This window comes from Parasteatoda tepidariorum, chromosome 2 (genome assembly GCF_043381705.1).
Source record: "Parasteatoda tepidariorum isolate YZ-2023 chromosome 2, CAS_Ptep_4.0, whole genome shotgun sequence".
NCBI classification, from domain to species: Eukaryota; Metazoa; Arthropoda; class Arachnida; order Araneae; family Theridiidae; genus Parasteatoda; species Parasteatoda tepidariorum.
The window spans coordinates 77,486,451-77,508,992 of NC_092205.1; the positions used below are offsets into that span (position 1 = coordinate 77,486,451).

The following is a 22,542-nucleotide window of genomic DNA, read 5'->3' on the forward strand; positions in this document are numbered from 1 at the left end:
AGTAATGGTTACTGACCGCAGTCAATAATGCTCGACTTCGGTGTTCTACTCGAAATGGTGTCCTTACGATCAGTCCACTGCAGGACAAATTTTTAATGCGAGTAAATTGCTTGATTTTATTAAGAACCAAAAAATTTACTCCATTCATTTTGTTCTTTCTAACATAACTTAGTTTTTAAACATTCAATTTATATTAATTTTAAATTAGTTGGTTTTATAGAAAAATTTGTTTAATAGCGTAACTATAAGACAGGTAAAGACACGGTTCCCAGTTGACACAGTAGCGTGTTCTACTGGGAACCGTGTCTTTACGATCAGTCCGGGGCACATAAAGATGAATAACACATGCAGATGAGGATATGTCAGGTGTCTTGGAAAGAGAGGTATTGAAAAATATATTTGGTGGTTAAAATAACAAACAAATGGTGCATGACTAAGACTTAATTTGGAGCTAATACTGCTTAAGGAACTAGATATCATTCATTACATTCAACCACAAAAACTAAAAGGGAAATGCAGTCAGGACGCATGAAGATTGCCCCATGAAACTTATTTTCCTTACAGGATTTGGGTTATTTATATCTAAATAACTTCAATTAAAAGAATACTGGCTTTAACTTCAAAAAAAATAACCGAGTAAGGAATACTGGACAAGTATTACCAGACAATGACTCTTTACCTCAAAAATAGTAAGGAATACAACAGGTTGGGATAATTACCTAATTATTCAAGACATTCTTTCTTGTTGAAGAAAACGAAATAAAAATACTTGTTGCACCAAATAATACTTTGAATACATCATGATCATACTTATTGAAAACATGAAGTAATCAATGCATCATTACTGTTTTGTCACTTTATAGGGTTATATAACATATGAAATGCTTGATCATTTAATAAGTAGCCAGAGGAACAAATCATTCTAAAAACTAAAAATTATTAGTTCAATCTTTGACTTATGGCTGATAAAATAAGTATACCACAATAGCATGTTAAGCATTAATGGGAAAGATTAAGATTTATGAACCAAGTTACTTTAATACACATACAAGTTCATGTGAAATCTGCAAACTAAACAGTCAATTTTTAACAATCACATGAATAAAAGAACTGTAAATTATATATATTGAATAAAAAAAATTACTTCAAATGCAGGGCAAAGAAACAAATTTCCAACTTCCAGTATAGACTGTTTATGATGCTTGAGATATTATATAACTTCAAATTCTGCTTCTTTACTCATCCTGAAGTATAGGAAATCTGCCAAAGGAAATAGTTTAAAAATCACTAAAAATTCTAATGTTGATTAAAAAAAGTGATGAAGTTAAACCTGAAACATACTTATTTTACTCCTGATCTGGATTTTTGACCATAAAATTGTAGAGGTAGCTGCAGTCTAGAAATTTTTACACCGATAGTGTACTATGAAGAGTGGTCGAAAGTTTTCATTTTAATATGTGGAAATCTGATCAATGACTTAAAAGCTTTTTTTTTAGTGTGTGTGTACTGAACATAATCGATAATAGAGATAATCTAATAAAGAAATTTAAAAAAAGAAAAAATTTCATCTAACAAACCATTGTTTCAAAATGAGATTTATTTTAACTTACAACAGACATTTTAATTCAATATTTTACAATTTTTACTATTAAGAACCACAAAAATGCAAACAATTCTACATAAATATTTTTTTTGAAAGACAATATTGCATAGTGCAACGTTTAACAATTATAACAAATTAAGAAATTATATCATTATTAAAAATAAGAAAAAAAATCCTCCCTAATTTTTGGAAGCATCAACTAAGAATAAAACAAAACAAAATAAAGTATAATTAAACAACAAAAGAGTAAAAAAAAAAGAAAAAAAAAGCTAAATAATTGTATTTGTAAAAATACGAATTGATAAAAATATAGACAAAAAGTTTTTAGCACACAACTTAAATACATATTTCTTGCTTAGAAATACTTACATAAATGAACACAAAGCTAAAGAAAATGTAATGAAACTTTTGCATGAAAATATGAAGAAAAAAATATGCCCATAGTCTGCTAATTGGGATTGATTTGAATGCAAATGAACGGTACATATTTTTAAGTTATAAGTGGCAAGTAATCAATTTTAAAAAATAATTTTTTTAAAACTTGCAAAAACAAATTAATGAAACACAGAAAATATAAACTGCATTTCTTTTGACTAACTAATCATAACCTTCAATCGTGTTTCTTTGGACGAGCACTTAAACCCATGTCTATTCTCTTCTTTGTCAAAGAAAATAGAATTCAATCTCAGTAATGTTCCAGTCACTAAATGTTCCACATCAGTGACTGGATAATAAATATTCATAATAATGTCAGTGACTGGATATAATCATTAAAAATATTATTAATTTATATATGCATCTACTATTATAAAATATTTCAAAGTAATTATCTAAGATAACATTGACAATTTTAAAAGAACAAAATTCTTAGTTTAAATTTTCATTAAATTAGGTGGCTTTCAATTGTGTATGCTTTTTGACAGGTTCAAAAACAACGGTTAAAAATAATTGGTAAAATAAATAGAAAAATGCTTTATTATAATTCCGTGTTAAACGGAACAAAATATATGTACAAAATAATCAGTTTCATACAGTAATCAAAAAAATCTATATTCAATAATATTAAAATTAATAAGTAAAATAAATTAAGATTTTATCTTTAAAAAAAAAACATACACAAATCTCTTTCCAAAAAAAAAAAAAAAAAAAAAAAANAAAAAAAAAAAAAAACGTTTCATTAAATAAATAAAATTGCAGTTAATGAAGTTTAACATACATTATTTAACACACAGTAAGTATATTTTACACTTTTATAAAAGTTATTCATCAACAACTCTCAAATAAAATAATGACACATTTTTTTTTTTAAAAAATCAAAGTTAATACAGTTTTATTTAACAGACATTAAAAAATAGTTTAACCAACCACAAATTCAGGAACATTAATTTGTTAAAACATGATAAATTTAATTAAAATGCAATACACTTGCCAATACTAATTTTAAGGCCCAAATTTCTAATGAAGAATAATTTGAAATGTGAGCAATAAGTTTCAATTATTTTACTGCTTTAAACCCAAAATAAAAGGAATTAATATTATATCAATTTTAAATTATGAATTTTGAATGTGAGAAGGAAAATACATAGATTTGTTTTATTCAGAAAAAAAAAACCCAAATAATTTTTATGAATATTATTTTAAATTTTATTTTGAACATTATTACGAACATTATTTTAAATTTTATTTTGAAACATGTTTTATATATTTTTTACAATATATTATTTATAAAAATACATGTATTTAATTCTTTAAGTTTTAATCGTAAATTTGTGTCTCACTGTTTACATTTATGTATTAAATAAAATCTAAAGCATAGATTAACATGTTTCTAGCATAGAATAACATGCAATTGAATTGTGGATACTTACTTCACAAAATGAAACTGAGACAGTAGAAATTTAACGATAAACACATACTCTATTTTCAATACTTGATCAAAATAATTTTTCGATCTAAAAAACATAACATTCACAATGGCTTATTGATGGCACAATTGAGGTCCAAAGAAAATCATATAATCTCTATGTCCAAAAACGAAATAAAATTGCTTCGAGTATAATAAAAAAAGTTAAGTGCTTTTGGAAGAAAAGAATAATATAAATTTAAAAATTATATTAGTAAACACTCAAACTTTATTAAAATCTAATTTTATAACCTAGAGATAGATACTAGGAGCAATTAATTCCTGAGTAAATTAAGATTAGTTAATATAATACATTAAATTTTGGTTTCAGTACATAACACTAATGCAAAATGAAGACAGACTATACTTTGTGCTTTATAAAAATAAAGCAAAACAATGTGAATGTAGCGTAAATAAAGACACAAAAATTAACTATATTAATATTGTGTCTATTTTAGTGCCTTCATTCACTGTGTTTTACTTTATTCATATTGTCTAATGCTCATTATTCTCTCTGCTCAAAAAAAACTTTATATTGATTAAATTTATAAGATTAATGAATATAATTCATACAATGCTCAAACAAATTACAAACGGCTTAACTCTAGCAGTCTTTTAAGCATATAATAAGAAAAATAACTATTTCCAACACTTTTTTATAATGAAAAAAGAAAAATTCCCACAACCAAGAGGAAAAAAATAAAGAGTAATGATTCAAAATATCAGCTAAATGCTGTCATCATTTCTCAGGAGATTTAGAATCTCAGAATGTCATTATTTAGAATCGCACGAGATTCTAAATGATTAAATTTAAACAAATATAATTTAAACGAATATTATTGTTTCGATAATTAACATCAGATCAAGCATGTAAAAAATAAAATGAACTAAACCATATTCGATTCTAGAGCATCCTTTACACATTGTTTTTTACCCTCATCACATTTATATCCATTCTTACAGCAATGCAATCCATCAGGGCAACATGTTGCATTAGGATATTGACAACAACCATATTTATTATTTTTTAATTGACAACAGGTCATACTGTCCTGACACTGTGAGTGATCAGGACATATAATAAGCTCTGATTTTACAGACATGGCAGGCACATTTCGAACAGATGTCACATTATAAAATCCTCGGCTACAATGAGTGGATGTGGCATCACAGGTCATGCCCTCTGGGCAACAATGCAACTTGTCTGCACAGCATGTTGCATTTTCAAATGGGCAGCAGCCCCACTCAGCACCAGGCAATTTACAACAAGTGAAAAGGTCTGGACATTGGAAAGAAGATCCAGGGCATACAACATTAGACACTGAACTTGGCTCCATTTCAACGATCTGATCCATCTTCACATTGTGAGATCTATGAAGTTTCTTTTTGGAATCAAACATCAAATAAGTGAAACCATCTCTCTCACAACTCTGTTCTGCAACATTGCAGGTCATACCTTCTGGGCAACAATGCACCTTGTCTTCACAGCATGTTGCATTTTCGAATGGGCAGCAGCCCCACTCATCACCGGGCAATTTACAACAAGTGGAAACATCTGGACATTGGAAAGAAGATCCAGGGCATACAAAATTAGACTTTGAACTCGGCTCCATTTCAACAATCTGGTCCATCTCCACATTATGAGACCTATGAAGTTTCTTTTTGGAATCGTACATCAAAGAGGTGAAACCATCTCCATCACATTTCAGTTCTTTAAGATTACATGTTGTACCACTAGGGCAACAATGCTCCTTGTCTTCACAGCAAACAGCATCTTCCAAAGGACAGCAACCATATGAACCAGGCGCAGAGCCTTCACAGCAAGTTGTATCATCAGGACAAGTAAACTGGCCACCAGGACATGTTACATTCTTTGCTCTGATTGGGTTTGCAAGGAAACTTGTGACTCCTCTTGAAGTCTGCTGAATACACATCCCAGCTGAGCATTTGGTATTAGCAGGACAGCAATGTATATGATCATCACAACAAACAGCATTTAATAAAGGGCAACAGCCATAGCTTTTATCAAGCAATTGACAACAGGTAGCACCTAGAAAAATTATACAATGTTTAATCAACTGTGTAAATTTCTAAAATCAATCATATCTTTTCAAAGTATGTTTCCTATCAAAGAATAAATTATTTATGAGAAGGAAAACTCCAAAACTAATAAATGTGAAAGTAAAACATTTTAGCAACAGTTTTTTGTAGGCTGGAGGAGGGGTTGGAGGTTTAGTAATTTGTGACCAATCACTGATATCAAATTGCAGTCTTTCCCAATGAAAGCTCAGTGCTTTTGAGTCACTGCAGCTTTAATAAATGTTTACGACATTAAAAAAATTAATATGAGGAAAAAAAACTCTTAAATTACATTGAAATGTGATACGAAATAAATTTTCAAACAAAATTATAATTTTGATTAAACAATGATAAAAAATTATAAAATGGTGCTAAATTTTTTTCGATAATGATGTTTTTAAATTTAAACTTTTTTTATAATACTTATATTAAACAGTAGTATAGGCCATTTTAAGTAATTTTCATTTTATCCAGTTTCTTACAGAAAAATTTCCAAACATGAACACTGCAATTATCAATCGATAGATTCCTAAGCTTTAATTTATCAGCTTTTAAACTTTTTGAGCAGTTGGGTTATTTTTATATTATATTAATGCTTTTTGAAAATATTTATGCATTTTTTTACAACCCTTTTAAAATACAGACATAAAAAAAATGCTGGAATTACAAAATTGTATATGAATAAACACTATGAACATAAATTTGGGACTACAACATTAAGAAAAGTACAAAGTTTTTGATTTTAATGTGTTAATATGTGCCCCATTAATCACCCTGTCAGTTGTAAAGATGATATTCAATCACTTTCTGTGATTTGTGAAGCTCCTCTGAAAACACAGTTTTGAGGATTCTTGAGATGGTTGATATCAATAGAATAAATACAGACCAGTATCGGTTTGGTGGAGGTTACACAATCTCATTCAATTTATGAGTTAGGGAACCTCTTCTTTAATGCACACCACTTAATGCACAGGGAGAAGAAAAAAAGGTTCTTTTCTACAATAAAAACAACGAAGGCAATACTAGATAGGACTAGCAAGATAATCTACTGAAAAGATAAAACTTTTTCCTTCCATTTCACTTTAACAGAAGAGTGATTTCATTAAATTTAAAAAATAACTTCTAATGGAGTTACAAAATCCTGGCATTATTCCTTTATAACCCAGTAATAATTTGTACACTTATGAAAGGAAAGGTAATATTTTAAAGCTATTTATACATTTTGGAGGAAAAAAAAAACATGACTGAAAACTATAAGCAGTAATGATGCAACGAAAAATGCTTTGAATAAAAATCTGAATATTCAACTATACTGGAGACTCATGTTGATGCATATATTCTTTTTTAACATCAAATACTATACATTCATATCATCAATTAGTTATTATTTAACATGTTGAGCAATAATGTTATAGTACATATAATAACTAATTTTAAACATTTAATCAAAACGGAACAAAAATATTTAACCTTCATATGATAAAATATTTTACCCGAAGAAGTTTTGAAAGCTTGCTTTTAATAAAATCACAACTTATGAGTTCTGTTATCTATCATATTATAAATCAATATATAATATGATCATATATTATACATCAATAGTATTGTAATATATTTTAGTTTTTAAGGATGCATTAACATGAAAATAAATCATTCTACAAATGAAATAGGGGATAAGTCTCATGAAGCTTGCAAGGGAATGTAAATAGTGAAATCAAGTGAGAATAAATCTTTCAGAATTGAAGGCTGTTTTGCACAAGTGACTTGTCCAAAAGAGTACCATTATCTGGGTAAAAAGAGCAAGTAAGTTTCAATATGAAATATTGTTATTTAAATATCAATCTATGAAAAAAAGTATAACTGAATATATTAAAACTAAATACAATATAGCGTTATTAATGAAAACAAAACAAAACTGAATTTTAGAATTTATAGATGAAAATAAATTTAAAAAAGTATTTCTATAATCCAATTACTTTAACAAAGTAGTTCTGGCTCTAAACACTTAAAATAATCATGATCACATGGTTATTTGTAATGAGATTGTTTGTAGAGCTATATTATTAGACCTTTTTATTTATAGTTACAGAAAGTAGTACAGATTATATCTAGTGTAGAGAGAAATCAATGGAAAAACACTACGGAATTTTAAGCAGTTATTAAAAATAACAAATAACAAGTAATCTATACAAGTTACAAGCTTATTGCTTGATTATCTGGTATAGGGTGTTCAAAAAGGTTTTCTTTCATAATTTATTGTTGGTCTGCAAAACCTCTGAAAGCTTTAAATCTTATTGCTAAGTATGAAAAAGCACATGAACCTAACACCTTCAAGGTTACAAAGTAATCCTTTAAGTATTTCTTGAAAAAATTTTATAAATATCAGAAGCTGAAAATGACTTTTATTATTGTAAGGTAGTGTACATAATTGTTTTCGAAAGATTTTGGGATGAAATGGTAAAATTAAGTTTATAGTGATTATAAACTATTTATGGTTATTGAAATTGTAAGAATAGTTTCAAATTATTTATAATTATGAAATTGCTACTTAATTAGTTATCTGTGTTCATAAAATAATGCACTTTTTTCTAGTATAAAGTCTGTTACACTTTCGGATACATTGAAAATGTTACAAAAATTGCACCAATATTATTTTGACTAAAACATTTAGAACCAGAAAATTGTGACTGACTAGAAACAAATTGGTTTACTTTTTTGTTTCAAAATTTATTATTTACAGGATTCTATATATATATAACTATATAAAAAACTTGTGCACATGTTTATTGCCACATAACAGATGAAAAGATGTTTATATGAAAAAACGATCTTCCTAAAAAAAAAAAAAAAAAAAAAAAAAAAAAAAAAAAAAAAAAAAAAAAAAAAAAAAANAAAAAAAAAAAATATTTGCTGGCATCTAATTATATCACCACAATTTAATTTGATGTAATATGCAATAGATTATCTAAGAAAGCACGTTGAAAAGCAAAACCAAATAAAATACATAATAGAGCATAAGAAAGCATATTAGAAAGTAAGACCACATAAAATATACAATAGGTATAATAATATTGGTGCGCTTTTTCAAAAGAAAGCATATTAGAAAATGAGACCAAATAAATTTATTTGAATTGTATAACTTATTGCAGATGCAAAGTGATAATAACATAACTGCACATTTTTTAACTCTGAATTTGATAAATTGTCCCATAAAAGCTACAAGAACATAATGTTGCTGAATTTATTGCACCCAGCCATCCAAAAAGTACCCATAGGAGTAGAAATTGCAGTAAAATGGCTAAAAAATTGCATATAAAATTATAAACTTCCTAGAATTGAAATAAACTAAAAGGTTTAAAAATGAATGAGTAGAGAAAAAAAAAATAATCAAACTATTATAACAGCTACAAGGAAATAGAACAACTTTCTTAAGTAATGATGTTAGAATTATATAACAGACACATAAAAATCACAGTATAATTTACAATAAACACTGATATTTATAGCTTGAAAATTTTGTATAAAACAACAGAATAATACTTTAGATACATACTATCATCACATGAAAAAGTAGTACCAGGACATTGATGTTTATTCGAAGAAACTACAGCAACTAACAGCACAATAATCAAACACTTCATTTTCTGGAATTTTAAAACGATATCAATGATTATATGTTCATAAAAAACAAACTATAACACTCATCATATGCAACATATTATTAAAATCTTTAACAACGTATTTTATTTTTATTATATTTTCTCCATATTGAAATAATTTAATCAAAAAAAAATTTTAAATCATTTTGGCACAATTAATTAAAGCGCTTCTCACACATTACATCTTTTGTAGAATGTTTTTTCAAATGAAATTATATTTTGTAAATTTTCTAAATCACCTATTTCAATATTGAGAAAATTTTAGTCTTAAATTATTTTGAGACTTGTTAATGTTTGTATGAAAACACTAAAATTTTATAAAGGCAAAATGTGGTGATTTTTTTTTTTTTTTTTTTTTTTTTTTTTTTTTTTTTTTTTTNTTTTTTTTTTTTTTTTTTTTTTAATTCTCTGAAAAAGCACTTAATAATAAAGGGAGAAATAACCATTTAAACCAGTTTTGTCTTCATCCTTTTTTTTTTTTTTAAAAAGTATAGCAACATCATAAATATAAACAGATAATAGGAAATTAATGCAGAACAAAATAAACAAAAGAACAAATTTTATGAGCAATGATGAATTTACAATGAAAATAAAATATGATTAAATTATACTTGGTTACGAATGGAATAATTCGCCTATAAAAGATTCGCATGCATACCAGAATTAGAAAATAAATGCTTTCATTCAATAATCTTTTTAAAAATATGGATTTGATTTATCAACTAAAGCATCTAATCTGTTGTTTAAATTTTATTTCTGAAATCCTCGTGATCGATTGTTTAGCTTTACACCGATAACGATAATTAATAAATCGATAAAATATTTTGCTTTGAAAGCCGGCCAGACGAAAACACAAATGTTTTTGATTGGTTCATTTGTAATCGTTTTCATCGGTCGCATTGTCCTTTAATAGGCGTTATATCACCACAAGCGTCTTTAGTCGTAACGGTTTAAACACTTTTATGTTTGTGAAGAAGAACTAAAATTTTATAAAGACATTATTCGCTGATATTTTTCTTTAAAATTCTCTGAAAAAGCATTTAGCAATAAAGGGAAAATAACTATTTAAACCATATCCATATCATATTCAAAAAATAAAAAAAATGAACACGGAATCAATCGTTTGCACAGAGTGCGAAAAATCGCTTAGTTATATACTCTTATATACAATTAGTTATATACAATTCGCCGCAGGCACAACTTATCGTAGCGACAATCCGTCGCGAGCTCAATTTCCTGCGGTTTAGATGAAATATATCGTAGTTCAGTAGTTATAGCAATAAAAGGAGCTTTTTCTCAGAAAAATTAATATTGAAAGTATTTTTTTATTATTGTTTTTATGATTATTATTTATTCATTTATTTATTCCTTTATTTAGTTATTTAATCATTTATTTATTTATTCATTTATTTATTTATATTTTTGGTAGAAAGTTTTGTTATGTCATTATAAATAATATCTGAAAACTCCCGTACTTCCCTCTGTGTGCTTCTCCCTTTTTTGAGAGAAATGGGGGTGATTTGAGGGGGAGAATTCAATTTCTTGCAAACAGGTAAGTGATACATTGATTCCAATGAATTTTTTTACGCTAAATTGAATTAAATTATTTACGAGATGATAGACGAGAGACATTAGTATCTAGACAAGTGAAGCATTTTTTCCTATGTAGTGTTTTAAGTTGAATTAAATGAGACTATACAAGAGTCAATAGAATGAATAGTTTAAAAAATTAAAAGCGCTTTATGAAGGAAAAATACTTTTATCGACATGAACACTTTACTTTACTCTCTCTCTCTCTCTACAGATATATTTACTTTACAATTTAGAAGATAAAATATGTTAGATACATTTTCAGGTGTAATTTTTTATGCTAAGCTCAATGAGATAAAATTGAATAGGATAAAAACTTTGAAATTAAAAGGAATTTTTCATATACTATTCGAAAATTGTTTTTCTTTTTAATATATATATATATTTATATAAAAACTTTGAAACTTTTAAAACACTTGTCCTTTTGATTTGCATTTGGGAGATCTCCTGGGAACAGTGTCTTTACGATCAGTCCACTGCGAGAGACAAGTTAGAGAAGGGCATCACAAAGATATAACCAGGGTAACGGCAAGATTCGAACCTGCTACCTCTGCGCTAGAGAGCATTTAACAGAGCAGAGCATTATTCACTTCAACCACACTTGTTGATGTCGAATTCGCATTGAAAGCCTTATTATTAAGGGAGAAGCTGCATTCTGAAAATCATGCACCTAATATGATTTCGATTTGTTCATTTACATCGCCCTAGAGCTGCACAATGAGCTATTGGCGACGGTCTGGGAAACATCCCTGAGGATGATCCGAAGACACGCCATCACAATTTTGATCCTCCGCTGAGGGGATGACACCCCCACTTCGGTAGCCCGACGACCTGCACGCGAAGTCGAGCACTTTACGGTAGAACAGTTTAACGAGGACCAATACCGCACACCCTCGGTCCCTACGCAGACTGATCCAAGTGGTCACCCACCCTCACACTGATAGCAGCCAGTGATGATTGACTTCGGCACCTAATATGAAGTAGCGAAAATTGTTTAAAGTTGTATTTCTTATGTTAATCTTATTTTTTCCCCACCATACCATTAAAACTATTGTTATTGTACACCATATTAACATTGTTATTTATCCACGGTATAATCCACGATATAATCTATGAATTAATCCACGGTATAATCCAGGAATTAATCCACTGTATAATCCACGAATTAATCCACGTTATAATCCACGAATTAATCCACGTTATAATCCACGTTATAATCCGCGAATTAATCCGCGGTATAATCCACGAATTAATCCGCGGTATAATCCACGAATTAATCTGCGGTATAATCCACGAATTAATCCGCTAAAAACGCTGTTAAAAAATCTGTAAATTAAAAACTGAAACTATTTAATATTGTAACGAATTCATTGTTGAAATTTTAATAAAACATTTTATATACAAGACCAATTTTACAAATTTAAATGCAAAAACTGTATATTAAAAATTCAGATTGAATTAATTTGTGAAATCAGGCATTGAAATTTCTATAAATATTAGAAAGAAAATATCGCGGAGAAGGATAAAAATCTAAAAATTATTAGTCTACAGAAGTTATGTGGATTTTAAAAGTACCATAATTATAGCCGAGTATAATGTAATATTTTAAAATAGCATAGTGAATAAGGAATTATAAAATTAATATAAGGAATGTAACAATATTCACAATGAACAAACATAGAAATGTCATGCTTACTTTACTTTTCATACTTACTAAATCCAAATTTAAAACCTAGTAGCGACGTATGTTGTTTTGGAAATAAGTAAATTCTAATCCACGCCGGCTTTATAGTTTAAGCAGATTCAAATGAACCGTTCGTAAAATAATTTAAATTGATATCCTGTCATATGAAATCTGAAATTGTGCATCGCTGGTTTGTTTGGAATTCGGAGGCGTAGTGATTTCTCCTATTTCATGTACTTTTGTGATGAATTAGCAGAACAGCTTTACGAATGATTCAAAACGGTTAGCTGTTTGTTATATCTAAACATTTATTTATTTATAATTTCGAACGATCTTTCATCATATTTCGTTACTTCTAGCACATTTTAATTTATAATGTACCAAGGATTTCATTAAATTATATATTTCTATTTTATTGCTGTGGATAAATTTCTGTGATAAATATAAATGATAAATATATTATCGTTCTGTTTAGATGCAATTTTTCACTTCATGTTATTTTTTTTTCTACTTAAATTTGATATATTTATGTTAGGAATTTTAAGAAACCTTTTTTTTAATTTATTTTTTTACTACGATTATAAAAGATGTTGATTTTCGATTTTATAGAATTACTTCCATAAAATCGAAAGTTAATTTTGATGACTAATTACTGCGCAAAATGAATTTGAATTTTTTTTTTCTGAAACTTAATTTTTTCTGTGATTTGTCATGTATAGTTTAAAATTTTATGAGTACTAAGCTTCGAGCAAATAATTAAAGTAAAATAGAGTTAAAACAATTCAATAATCAGAGGAAAAATTTCCTTCTTAAAATGAAAACAAGGTGTCTATTTTTCTATTATTCAATACATTTTTGGTTAAGTGCAGTTCTCTGAAAAATTCACACTATTTAACAATTCTAAAATACTAGAAGTTTCGAAAATATTTTTTGTTTAATACTTTTTTTTTTTGCATACATACACTGTTATAAATCCTGAATTATGCATATTAGGGGCCTAACCTCATCTCGCTTAGCTTTTTATAGTATGTTTTCTGATACTCTTTTTAAAACGATCGAAATTTTAAAAACATGAAACATATGCATTCTTTGAAACCTTTGATTTGTATGCATTTCGATCCCATTACATTTTCGTTTGCAGTAAATATCTAATATGACCATACTTTTAATATATTAGCTGTCTACTTCTACAATACCTATAGTACCTTGAGGGGAGAGGAGTAGTTATCAACAATGCCAACCTTCATCTATGAAAAGGCACCTCACCATAGACTCGAGTTAACATGTCTTATATACTAGTGAATTGGAATTATATTTTTGTAGTGGTAGAAATACTACAGTACTCCCTCACCAGAATCTAATCAGTAGTAGATTCTATTCATTCAGTAATGTCATTCAACATTAATAGCACATAAGTGGAAGTTTACATGCACAATTGTAAATTTATGAGTTTGAAAATGTAATAGGAGTTAAACTAAATTTAAAAAAAAAAAAAATGAATTAAAGGATATAAGAGGTAAAAATGTAGTAAAAGAGTTGGCATTATAAAAATAGATAGGTTTGGCTGCATTTTGATAATTTTTTTTATAAGTTTATATCACGGCAGCCTTATTAAATAAAGTACAAAAGCCGTTTAGTTTAAACCTATGAAATTTTCAAAAGTTTGCCTCAAAGTTTCTTTTTAAAGCTAATGCGGTTTTTTTCAAATCATGTCATTAAAATTACGATTCAAATCGCTGTTTTTAGTCATTTGATTTGAAATTTTGATACTTTTTTTGAAATTCTTTCGAAAATTATTATTTTTTTTTTACAAAAAATTCTCTCATAGAAAATCTCAAACAATTTTGATAAAAAATTAAATCTTTGAAATCAAAATTATAATAAAAGGTGTGCACTGATCACCAATTTTTTGAAATTATTAATTCATTCTAAAAACGAGTGACATTTTAACATTTTACATACGACTACTGGGTTAAATATTTAAGTGTAGGCTATTATCACTTGAGTTTTTAAAACACCCAAAGATAAGGCTAGTTCAATCCTTCATTTGTCAGCACTTTGATGAACGCCGGTGAATTTAAAATCTCCTGGGAGGGAATTCTTCTTCTGTCTTTTCACTCCATCCTTTGGAACTTGTTGAAACATAAAATAATTCTCCAGATGGCTTATTCGATGATTTCTTGAATGATCCAGATACTGCGATGAACTTTAGAATGGATATTTATTGTTACATAATAACTTCTTCCACAGTTGTACATCGACTTTATCAGAACGATATTCCTTTTTCGTTGATTTGATGACCCACTTGTATATTTTTCAATTTTTTTCTTTTTGGGAAGGAGCTATAAAAATATTCGAGCTTTTCATCTTCTTTAAAAGAATAGTGACGTATCAAAAGTTTCTTTCCTTAATTTTTCTTTTTCGGTCTGCAGCCATTATTCCCAAACAGATTACTTCTCAAATGCCTGCTTATAATAATATGCCTTTAAATGCTAGATAGTTGAAGAGACTTAGGCTAATTCATCTAAAAAGGCATTATGAAGTATTGAAAACAGTGTTCGTTTGCTATTTACATTAATGGGATTTCTCTCGCAGGGATGTTGGGATTGGACACAGATTTATCTAGACATGCAAGTATGAAAAAGCCACGAATTTTGGGCTGTCCCGATATTTAAAGAGGGGTTTTGAAAAAGGAGGTGGTTGCAAGGATAATCTTATCTTAATGAAACGTCATTCAAATGATAAAATTTAGAGATTTTGATTCGCTAAAAGGATGACGCCGCTTTGATGCTGGGAATTTTTGGGACTATCTTAATGCGTACTTCATCTACGAATTATTGCCCATTAACTTCAGAAAATAATCTTTTATCTGGCCTTATCTGGTTCATCTTGACTTTTTATGGCTCTTTGTGAGAGACCGATTTCTACATCTTAAAATTGACAAGAAACATCTGTTCTAAGCTTATCAGTAAATTTAGAAAGACTCCTATGAGGAATTCTTATATATATATATATATTTATATAAAACTTCATCCTAATTAATTATTATAATCGAAATGCTAACTCACACTTTTAAAAGCCACATCCTGTTTTTAAATCAATTTTTGGCTCAAGCATGCATTTAAATAAAAATAAGACATTTTTCCCTTTAATCTTCGTGGGAATTACTCGACCTATTTCATAAACCAATTGTAATTTTTAAGATTTCCTTCTTTTCCCTAAATAGAGACATTTCACTGATTTACTTTGAAAGATTTTCCCTAACATATAATGAAGAAACACAACTGTTCATGTACACTTCCATGACTGCTCTCCGTCTAATAATTAATAAATAAATTTTGTACCCTCCTTCCCTGCCTAAGACCTGTTTTAATCCTTCATATATATATATATATGTAACATAAATAGCTTCTGTTAATCTTTTTATGTTATCCTAATTAATTATTCTAATCGAAATACTTTCTCACACTTTTAAAAGCCACATCCTGTTGGTTCTTAAATCTATTTTTGGCTCAAGAATGCATTTAATTAAAAGCAGGACATTTTTCCCTTTGCTCTCTGTGGGAAACACTCGATCTATTTTATAAACCAATAGCAACTACTAAGATTTCCCTCTTTCCCAAAATTAAGAAATTTCACGGATTTTACTTTGCAAGATTTTCCCTAACATATAACCAAGGAGCGCAACTTTTCGTGTGCACTTTTACACTCTTTTTCATGACTGCTCTGTCTAATAATTAAATTTTGTACCCTCCTTCCCAGCCTAAGACCCGTTTTAATCCTTCCACTCGGCAACGACGTTATATATATAGTCAAAGAAAATAGAATTCAGTATCAGTAATGTTTCAGCCACTAAATGTTCCACATCAGTGACTGAATAATAAATATTCATAATAATATCAGTGACTGGTTATAATCATTAAAAATATTATTAATTTAGATATCATATAAATTTATGCATTTATTATACCTATTATAACATATTTCAAACTAATAATCTAAGTTAGCATTGACAATTTTAAAAGAACAAAATTTATAGTTCAAATTTTCATTAAATTATGTGGCTTTCAATTGTGTATGCTCTTTGACCGGCTAGTTTTCATCAGATAAACAAAATTGAAGTTACTAAAGTATTACATGTATTATTTAATACGCACTTATTCACCAACAATTTCGAAATAATGATTCAGTAAAAATAATGATTCAGTTAATACAATTTCATTTAACAGACATAAAAAAATAGTTTAACCAAGAATTCAATTTATTTTGCTGCTTTAAACGCGGAATTAATATTTTATGAATTTGAAATTGTCTATTTTGAATGTGAGAAGAAAAAAATATAGATTTGTTTTATCCAAAACAATTCAAATAATTTTTATGAATACACAATTTTTCTTACAATATATTATTTATAAAAGTACATGTATCTAATTCTTTAAATTTTGATTTTAAATTTGTGTCTTACTGTTTACATTTATGTATTAACTAAAATCTAAATTAAACCACTTTAAAGCATTGGTTCGATAAATAATATTTTCTAGCATAGAATTACATGTAATTGAATTGTGGATTATTACTTAAAAAGGCACAAATAAGAGATTCTGATAAATCACTCCCATAAATTTTTTAACCTGATTTTTCATTAAAAGCTATTCAATAGTCAAATGATTTTTTTTTCTTGTTTAAATTTTATTTTTTACTATTTTTATGCTTTATTCACAGTGTTTTATTTTATTCATAATGTCTAATGCCCATTATTCTCTCTGCTTTAAAAAAACAAACTAACTTTATATTAAATTTATAAGATCAACAAATAAAATTCATACAATGTTCAAACAAATTACAAACTGCTTAACTCTAGCAGTCTTAAGCATATAATAAGAAAAATAACTTTTCCCAAAACATTTTTATAATGAAAAAAAAAAAAAATTCTGTAAAAAGGAAGGGGAAAAAAAAATCGAGATTAATGACAATAACCATATTTATAATTTTTTAATTGACAACAGATCATACTGTCTTGACACTGTGAGTGATCAGGACGTATAATAAGCTCGGATTTTACAGACACGGCAGGCACATTTCGAACAGATGTCACATTATAAAATCCTCGACAGCAATGAGTGGATGTGGCACCACAGGTCATGCCTTCTGGGCAACAATGCAACTTGTCTACACAGCATGTTGCATTTTCAAATGGACAGCAGCCCCACTCATCACCGGGCAATTTACAGCAAGTGAAAACATCTGGACATTGGAAAGAAGATCCAGGGCATACAAAACTACTCTGAACTTGGCTCCATTTCAACACTCTGATCCATCTTCATATTGTGAGATCTATGAAGTTTCGTTTTGGACACATACATCAACTTGCTGAGCCTTCACAGCAAGTTGTATCATCAGGACAAGTAAAATGGCCTCCAGGACATGTTACATTCTTTGCCCTGATTGGATTTGCAAGGAAACTTGTGACTCCTCTTGAAGTCTGCTGAATACACCCTCTAGCTGAGCATTTGGTATTAGCAGGACAGCAATGTTGTTGATCATCACAACAGACAGCATTTAATAAAGGGCAACAGCCATAGATTTCACTGAACACTTTACAACAGGTAGCACCTAGAAAAATCATGCAATGTTTAATTAACTGTAAAAATTTCTAGAATCAATCTTATCTTTTCAAAGTATGTTTCATATCAAAGAATAAATTATTAATGCGAAGAAAAACTCCAGAACTAATAAATGTGAAAGTAAAACATTCTAGCAACAGCTTCGTGTAGGCTGAGGAAGGGCTTGGAGGTTTAGTGATTTGTGACCAATGACAAGCACTTCTTAGGTGCAAGCTATCACTGATATCAAATTCCAGTCTTTCCCAATGAAAGCTCAGTGCTTTTGAGTCATTGCTGCTCCAATAAATGTTTACGACATTAAAAAAATTAATATGATAAAAAAACTCTTAAATTACACTGAAATGTGATACTAAATAAATTTTCAAACAAAATTATGATCTTGATTAAACAATGAAACAGTTACAAAAAATTATATGATGGTGCTTAAAATTTTTAGATGATTATGTTTTTAAATTTAAACTATTTTCATAATACTTATATTAAACAGTGGTATAGGTCATTTTAAGTTATTTTAATTTTATCCACCTTCTTACAGAAAAATTACCAAACATGAACACTGTAATATCAATCAATAGATTCCTAGGTTTCAATTTATCTTTTTTTTTTTTTTAAACTTTTTGAACAGTATGGCTATATATTATATTAATACATTTTGAAAATACTCATGCAGTTTTTTTTACAACCCTTTAAAAATACACAGCCATCAAAAAAATTCTGGAATTACAAAATTGTATACGAATATTAATGAGCACTATGAACATAAATTTGGGATCAGAACATGAAAAGTACAAAGTTTTTGATTTTAATGTGTGTGAATATGTGTTCCATCAATCATCCTGTCAGTTGCAAAGATGATATTCAATCACTTTCTGTGATTTGTGAAGCTCCTCTGAAAATACAATTTTAGTTCCAATTTTGATTTAATTCTTTAGATAGTTGATATCAAAAGAATAAATACAGGCCGGTAGGGGTTTGGTGGAGGTAACACAATCTCATTCAATTTATGAGTTAGAGAACCTCTTCTTTAATGCACACCACATCATGCACAGGGAGAAAAAAAAGCGATTCTTTTCCACAATAAAAACAACGAAGGAAATATTAGATAGGACTAGCAACACAATCTACTGAGAAGATAAAACTTCTCTTCCACTGCAATCAATGCAAGAGTAATTTTTGTAAATTTAAAAAATAACTTACAAAATCCTGGCATTCTTCCTTGATAACCCAGTTATAATTTGTACAATTATGAACATAAAAAGGTAATATTTTAAAACTATTTATACATCTTGAGGAGGAGGGGGGGGGGAATGTGACAGAAAACTATTAGAAGTAATGATGCAACGAATAATGCTTTGATTAAATAAACGAATATTCAACTACACTGGAGCCCAGTGTTGATACATAAATTCGTTTTTAAAATCAAATACTATGCATTCATATCCTCAATTTAACATATTGAGCAATAATGTTATAGTACACATAATAATTAAATTTAAACATTTGGTCAAAACCGAACAAAAATATTTAACCTTCAAATGGTATAATATTTCACCAGAAAAAGTTTTGGATGCTTGCTCTTAATAAAATCACAACTTATGAGTTCTGTTATGTATCATATTATATATCAATATATAATATGATCATATATTATATATCAATAGTATTGTAATATACTAGTTTTTAAGGATGCATTAACATTAAAATAAATCATTCTGCAAATGAATTAGGGGATAAGCCTCATGAAGCTTGTAAGAGAATGTAAATAGAGAAATCAACTCAGAATAAATCTTTCAGAATTAGAGGTTGCTTTGTACAAGTGGCTTGTTCGTTCAAAAGACTACCATTATCTGGGTGAAAAGAGCAAGTAAGTTTCAGTACGAAATACTTTTATACTTTTTTTTTCATAGATGGATATTTAGTTAACTGAATATATTAAAATTAAATACGATATAGCCTTATTAATGAAAACAAAACTTTAATTTTAGATTTTAGTGATGAAAATAAAATGAAGATTTTATTTCCTTAATCCAATTAGGTACTTATACAAAGTAGTTCTGGCCCTAAACACTTAAAATAATCATGATCACATGGTTATATGTAATGTGATTGCTTGTAGAACTATATTAGACCTTTTTACATATAGTTATAGAAAGTAATGCAGATTATATCCACTCTATTGAGTCAATGGAAATATACAATGGAATTTTATGCAGTTATTAAAAATAGAAAATGAAGATATCTATACAGGTTAAAAGCTTATTGCTTGATTATCTCGTACAGGGTGTTCAAAAATGTTTTCATTCGTAATTTATTGTTGGTCTCCAAAATCTCTGAAAGCTAAGTATAAAAAATCGCATGAACTAAACACATTTAAGGTTACAAAATCATCCTTTAAATATTTCTTGAAAATATTTTAAAAACACGTCAAAAACTGAAAGTGACTCTTTTACTGTAAGGCATTGTATATAATAGTTATAGACTATTTGTGGTTATTAAAATTGTGAGTACAAAATTTTCAAAGTATTTATAATTTCGAAATTGCTTCTTTATCTGTATTTGTGTTCATAAAATAAAGCACTTTTTTCGAGTATAAAGTCTGTTGCACTTTTGGATACATTGAAAATGTTATAAAAATAGCACCAATATTATTTTGCCTAAAACATTTAGAGAAAAAAACTTGTGGCTGACGAGAATCAAATTGGTTCACTTTTCTGTTTCAAAATTTATTATTTACAGGATTCTATATTAAATAAAACAACTAGTGCATATGTTTATTGCCACTTAACAGATGAAAAGATGTTTACATGAAAAAAATACTCACTTCTTAAAAAAAAAACATATGCTGGCACCTAACTATATCACCATAGTTCAATTTGACGTAAAATACAATAGATTATATAAGAAAGCACATTGGAAAGCAAGACCAAATATAATACATAAAAGAGCATAAGAAAGCATATTAGAAAATAAGACTAAATAAAATATACAATAGGTATAATAAATATTGTTCATAAGAAAGCATATTAGAAACTAAGACCAAATAAATTTTTCTGAATAGTGTAACTTATAGCACATACAAAATGATAGTGACACAACTGCACATTTTTCAATTTTGAATTTGATAAATTGTCCTATAAAAGCTACAGGAATTTAAAATTGTTGAATTTACTTGCACCCAGCTATCCAAACAGTACCCAGAACTGTAGATATTGCAGTAAAATGGCTAAAATATTGCATATAAAATTGTGAACTTTCCAGAATTGAAATAAACCAAAAGGTTTAAAAATGAATGACTGGGGAAAATAAATCAAACTATTATAACAGCTACAAGGAAATAGAACAACTTTCTCAAGTATGAATTGTTGTTAGAATTATATAACAGAAACATAAAATACACAGTATAATTTGCAATAAAAACCTATATTTATTGCTTGAAAATTATGTATAAAACAACAGAATGATACGTACTATCATCACATGAATAAGTAGGATCAGGACATTGATGTTTAAAAGAAGAAACTACAGCAACTAACAGCACAATAATCAAAAACTTCATTTTCTGGAATTTTAAAAGATAACAATGATTATATGTTCATAAAAGACAAACTATAACACTCATCATATGCAACATATTATTAAAATCTTTAACAACATATTTTATTTTTATTATATTTTCTCCATATTGAAACAATATAATCAAAAAATTTAAAATCATTTTGGCACAATCAATTTAGGCTCTTTTCACACATTACATCTTCCGTAAAATGTTTTTTCAAATGAAATTATATTTTGTAAAGTTTCTAATTCACTTATTTCAATATTGAGAAAATTTTAGTCTTAAATTATTTTGAGAACTTGTTTATGTTTGTATGAAAACACTAAAATTTTATAAAGACAAAATTTGTAATTTTTTTTTAATTCTCTGAAAATGCACTTAATAATAAAGGGAGAAATAACCATTTAAACCAGTTTTGTCTTCATCTTTTTTTTTTTTAAAAAAAGTATAACAACATCATTAAATATAAACAGATAATAGGAAATTAATACAGAACAAAATAAACAAAAAAAAATTTATAAAGTTTTCTTAACTGAGAAGGAAATAAACACAAAATTAACAATTAAAGTTTTTATCTCAACAAATTTTACGAGTCATGATGGATTTACAATGAAAATAAAATATTATTAAATTATACTTGGTTACAAATGGAATAATTCGCCTATAAAAGATTCGCATGCATACCAGAATTGGAAAATAAATGCTTTCATTCAATAATCTTTTAAAAAATATGGATTTGATTTATCAACTAAAGCTGTAAAGATTTGATTTATCAATCTGTTGTTTAAATTATATTTCCGAAATCCTCGTGATCGATTGTTTAGCTTCACACCGATAACGATAA

At 27.8% G+C, this 22,542-nt stretch overlaps 2 protein-coding genes across 5 annotated transcripts; both read right to left on the bottom strand.

The window, feature by feature from the left end:
* Positions 1–1,579: 1,579 nt before the first annotated feature.
* LOC107436956 (progranulin-like) lies at positions 1,580–12,686 on the bottom strand. 4 transcript variants are annotated; one of them, XM_043054970.2, is made up of 3 exons: positions 12,549–12,686; positions 9,139–9,229; positions 1,580–5,556 (listed from the first exon to the last, which is right to left on the bottom strand). In XM_043054970.2, the coding sequence occupies exons 2-3, from the start codon at positions 9,224–9,226 to the stop codon at positions 4,394–4,396; spliced, it is 1,251 nt and encodes a 416-aa protein (XP_042910904.1). In that variant the 5' UTR covers positions 9,227–9,229; positions 12,549–12,686; the 3' UTR covers positions 1,580–4,393. The 4 variants fall into 4 exon arrangements, with proteins under 4 accessions (XP_042910904.1, XP_042910902.1, XP_042910903.1 ...); XM_043054968.2 differs by having other exon boundaries at positions 12,531–12,557; XM_043054969.2 differs by lacking the exon at positions 12,549–12,686 and adding an exon at positions 9,903–10,045.
* Positions 12,687–17,300: 4,614 nt separating this feature from the next.
* Positions 17,301–22,539, bottom strand: LOC139424830 (progranulin-like). The gene is made up of 4 exons (XM_071176917.1): positions 22,383–22,539; positions 21,611–21,701; positions 17,886–18,131; positions 17,301–17,837 (listed from the first exon to the last, which is right to left on the bottom strand). Exons 2-4 carry the CDS (start codon positions 21,696–21,698, stop codon positions 17,482–17,484), a joined length of 690 nt encoding a protein of 229 aa, XP_071033018.1. The 5' UTR covers positions 21,699–21,701; positions 22,383–22,539; the 3' UTR covers positions 17,301–17,481.
* Between the last annotated feature and the right edge of the window lie 3 nt (positions 22,540–22,542).